The 5,000-nt window shown below is 34.4% G+C and overlaps 1 protein-coding gene across 7 annotated transcripts in view; it reads left to right on the top strand.

Annotated features, from left to right (window-relative positions):
• LOC115215706 (cys-loop ligand-gated ion channel-like) overlaps positions 1-5,000 on the top strand; it is a 538,804-nt gene that overhangs the window by 496,982 nt on the left and 36,822 nt on the right. For 6 of the 7 annotated variants that reach the window (XM_036506053.1, XM_036506054.1, XM_036506051.1 and 3 more), the window contains one exon: positions 4,587-4,632. The exons of the other annotated variant lie outside the window; for it this stretch is intronic. In XM_036506053.1, coding sequence (XP_036361946.1) covers positions 4,587-4,632 — 46 coding nt within the window. The remainder of the gene's footprint in view (positions 1-4,586; positions 4,633-5,000) is intronic. 7 annotated transcript variants of the gene reach the window in all.

Below are 5,000 nucleotides of genomic sequence, written 5' to 3'. Positions count from 1 at the left end.
ATCTTTTGCATCTTCTTCTTAATGTTAATCATTTTTCATATAGTTGTTGTTGTTCTTCTTCTTCTTGCTTATGAGGATCTTCTTTCTCTTTATCTTCATCACCATCTATCATCTCAGTATATGTCTCCTTTTCTCGTCATCTCCCCAGTTTTTCTAGTAATATTCTTCTTCTTCTTCTTCTTGTGAGAGGACGCATGGCTTGGTGGTCAGGGTGAGATCGTAGTTTCAATTCCTAGATCGGGTGGTCCGTTGGGTTCTTGAGCAAAGCACTTTATCTCACGTTGCTCCGCGATCACTTCGGCACCAGGCACATGGTACACCGTGTCCCTGTTCATGCAACGTCGAGGTGATGGAGGGAGGGTGCTAAATTATAGCACATACATTTGATTACTATAAGCAACACATTTGTGTAGGTCGTTCGGCAAAAACTTTGATGGGAGAATCCGGCAGGATCGTTAGCACGTCGGGCAAAATTCTTTGTGGCATTTCATCAGTCATTACGTTCTGAGTTCAAACGCCTCAGAGGTCGACTTCGCCTTCTACCCTTTCGGAGTCGATAAAATAAGTACCAGTTAAACTCTGGGGTCGATGTAACTGACTTATCCCCTCTCGGAAAAATTTGAAGCCATTCCCCTCATTTAAATGGTCATTAATCTATTCGTTAATACACTCATTTCGTGATTATATATTTAAAAATAAGCAAACAATTTCCAATAACCATCTCTCTTTCAGATATGCCCTACATTGTTCGATTGCACCAATCTTATATCTGTCGTTTGTGTAACGCTAATGGGGTAAAACCTTTATCCACCAATTTCATTTGTAACTAGATGCTCAATTAGATAATCCAGTGTAATTATTCTATATTCAGACATGGGTTAGGAATTTTTACACGGTTGGAATACACTGATATGCTTTGTATTTTGCACCTCGCTTTTCTATTGGTTAACTCCACAAATGTCCAATGGCTTTCTAGCGTTCCAATCGAAATTAACACTCTGGTAAAATAGCAGAAATTCACAGGAACTCGTCTAACAGTACCACATTTGATGCAAAAGAAGTTCTGCAAAACAATTTTGTTTTGAAGGACTACCATCACCACTGTTTCTGAACTTTTGTCTCGGAACATAAGGAACTCACTGTCCGATCGGAGCGGATACATGACACGTATACGTCATAATACTTGATGACGATTGGGATGTAAGAATTCCGTAAATCTTATCTGGAACTACTGAGTAGTTATCTAATGCCGTTGAGCGAATGACGTACATTTATGTATTCATTACGTAATTCTTCCTGTTGGTAGAAAATAGCAAACGGAGCACTATCGATTACATTTATTCAGGGGTAGGTCTAATAATCTGATTCTCTCTCCCATAGTCTTGGCCGATGCTGAGTTTGTGGTGTTAATAGAATTGCAGCCTTTTCTGCATTTTGTCTTTGCTGTGAGAAGAATGTCCTAAGTTGTGTGATGTTACCACTTGAGTGAAAACTAGGTCCACAATATTTTACTATAGTGTACAGTCGGGTGGTTGTGGAAGTTCTATTGACACAGAAATTTGATCAGATTTATAGGTTGAACTTCAGTTGTTCTACTAGACTAATTTCCCTGTTAGTGATTTTAAAATAAAGGTTGAAGCCACTTACAAAAATGTATGTTGAAATATGGGCAAAAATTCCTTCCTGAGGTAAGATAATATACCCTCGCCTACGCTACTAGAACACATCTTACTTCTAAAGATCTCCAAAGCCTGACAAATTTAATGAAATTACTTTTGTGCAAATTTTGAATGGGGGCAATTGTCAACCTCGGTTGCATTTGAACTCAGAAGGTATACACAGACGAAATGCTACCAAGCATTTTGTCTGTCATACAGTCGATTCTGCCTGCTCACAATTGTTGTATTCAATATAATTGTAATATATCATTTAAAAATAAATTTGCTGAAATACTGGGTTCGTCCCTGATGTCGTCCGCTGGTGTGGTTATTTTTCTAAATTAGTAATTAATATAATGGAGTGTCTGTAATGATATTGTTGTTATGGTTACTTTTGTCTCTTGGCACGATATTGTCAGTGATAGTCCTGGTTATATTGTTTATGTTTCCGCTTGTTATTATGGCCTTACTTGATAATTTGCTATTGTTAGTGGTAATGAGGAAACCTATTAAAGCTATTTATTTACACATCTATAACAATTTCACTAGGAAGTGTATGTTTTCACTAATATTGCTTTCAAGACTCTCATGGAAGCAACCCAAATATTATCGATCTTTAATGCTGAAGACAGACGATATTTATCCTTAAATGATTGTTTAATATCAAGGAAATTTGATAAATGGCGCGATGTTTACTGATCAGGACAAAATACTCTGACGTTTCAAACACAATTTTTGTGGATATTCTTATAAACAAGCAGAAATAAGCTGAAATATGGTTCGAAAATACTTCTGAAAATCTGATTGAAATTTTGAAATAGTGACGATGTTTGACAATCCGTGAAGAAGATATTAAAACTACTACTACTGCTGCTGCAAAGCAAGAGCAACAAATGCAATAACACCACCAGTATCCACATCCTTGTAACGACAACAACAGCATTTATAACAATAATTAATAACAACTTCAAAATGGTTAAAAATCTGATATTGTTGAGTTCCAAGTTGAAGTAAGGGGTTAGTACCGTTCCATTAAGTTCCATTAGCTGCTTTTCATTAATCTTTACAAGACCTACGAAGATATTTCTATATCCATGACGTTTGGAATCTTCTATTCCCCGTCTTTTAAGCGCATTTTTTTTACATAGATGATTCTTTTTAGATCCATTTCTAAAACAGCAGCTTCGAGTATTGGGACTCTCTATAGAATTCTTCGTCGTTCACTTCTCCCCGAAAACATTCTCACTCTTTCTTAGCCTCTAGTTTACGCTTTCTTGTAATTTTCGTGTCATATTACAGGCTATTACAGCAACTGGTTGCTTTCTCTTCCTAAACGCATACAAATACAAGTTTCTTAGATTATTTGGTCCTGTTTTATGAGTGTCTGTCTCATGGTCGGGAGAGAGTTTCCCCCTGTGTGTTTACGTAAATCCTTGTATATTCGGTTTTCAGTTTAACTTTCTTGTTTTGCATCTACTCCTAACACGGAATCCGGTGAAAGTTGCTGCAGTTAAACTCATGATTTCAGGACTATTGTTATCACTTGTAAGAAATGCATTTACACCAATAATAATAGTACATTCTTATGCATACACACACACTCGCACACATACACAACACACACATATGTATACATGCGTCAGTGGACGAACAAAGTAAAAAGAGACAGCATATTTGGTAGCAGTTACATATATTGTATAACAATATAGATTTATCATTATACATATATATAGATGTGCGTGTGTCTTTGTTTGTGTATGCGCGTATGTGAATGTGTGTGTGTGTGTCTGTATGTGTACCTATATATGTTATATATACGTATCTATACACGTATCTATCTATGTATATATTTATGTATCTATTTGTCGCTATAGGTTTAGATAGATGGAATGATAGTTAGATACATGCACACATTCATAAACATATTCATACACGGACAAGCATATGCAATATAAAAACAAAAATGACTTTTATAGAATTGTAAAATCGCAAATTAAGTGTCATATATATACACATATATATATATATGTATATATATATATATAGAAAAAAATATTATCGACTGGCATGGCAGAATTGCACAACAGGAAGATAAAATAAAGTAAATAACGTAAGATTAAGTTAAATGAAATAACAAATAACTATAGACATTTTCAAATGTTTTACTCTGTACGTTATTAATGCTTAACAGTGAGCGGTTTCTGATTGTAAAAAAATCATGATTAGACATCGTGTTGTTGACTATTATTCGTTTATGATTATTACTTCAACTTCCACAGAGCACAATTGATTTCAAGCCGTGATGTAGCGATTTAACATTGGTGTTGATATCTGCACATATATGCAGATGCATACACAAATACATGCCGATAAACACAAATGCACACACACACAGATATATATGTATACAAATATATGAATATATAAATACATACATATTACATACATACATTCCTACACGTCAGTATGGCTCCATTTCTTTTTTTGTGCCAAGTTGATAGTTACATAATGTAAATATGCAGAAATCGATGCAAAATTATATGTAAGTATATACTTATGTAATTGGAATAATTTGAGTGATACGTTTTTTGTTGACTTCTATTCCTTACAGTTGATATGTTTACATATAGAAGGATATTTAAATATCTAACAGACGTTTTTGTTCTTTGCATATTATATAATATTAAAACTCTTTGCTAACTATATTAAAAGCATGCTTTCAGTTTCTTGTTTCCTGTTTTTCTGTCATGAATTACTTTTCATTTTGTTTTGTTTCTCTTTCTTAATTTCTATTGCAACATACTAAAAATAATACTAATAATAATAATAATCATTCCTTCCTTACACTGACAGAAGATTTTTGTATTTTTCTTGTTTCTTCCTTATCTTCTTTCTTTTTACTCTATGCGAACTTTACCTGGGAATTAGCTGCTACAACTAAACTGGATTGCTTACACAAAATGCAAAAAGACTGGTAAGATATGTTCATATGCCTATGCTGCACCATATAATGCAAATATATAATGAGGAGTAGAAATACTTGTTTTTATTTTGCAAAATATGGTCTCATGTTGATGTTGTGTATCCCTAATTAGCGCCGATCAAACTGGGTTGTAAGCACGTGGGTAGATGCGATCCATAAATCCTCTGTTTTGTACAGAATATTAATCTGCCTAAATTTAGGTCAGCTTTCAATATTTTTGTTATGTAGGGCTTTTCGTATTGGGTTCAGTGAAGCAGTCTGGGTATGTTGCATGTCTTCCATGTTCTGTCAGTTAGTGTAATTTTGTAGGTTTAGAAAGTGATGACAAATGCACCAGGTATAGTGGATTTGGTCTTAAT

The sequence above is a fragment of the Octopus sinensis genome, linkage group LG9 (assembly GCF_006345805.1).
Source record: "Octopus sinensis linkage group LG9, ASM634580v1, whole genome shotgun sequence".
NCBI classification, from domain to species: Eukaryota; Metazoa; Mollusca; class Cephalopoda; order Octopoda; family Octopodidae; genus Octopus; species Octopus sinensis.
This window is presented reverse-complemented; position numbering and strand designations above follow the sequence as displayed.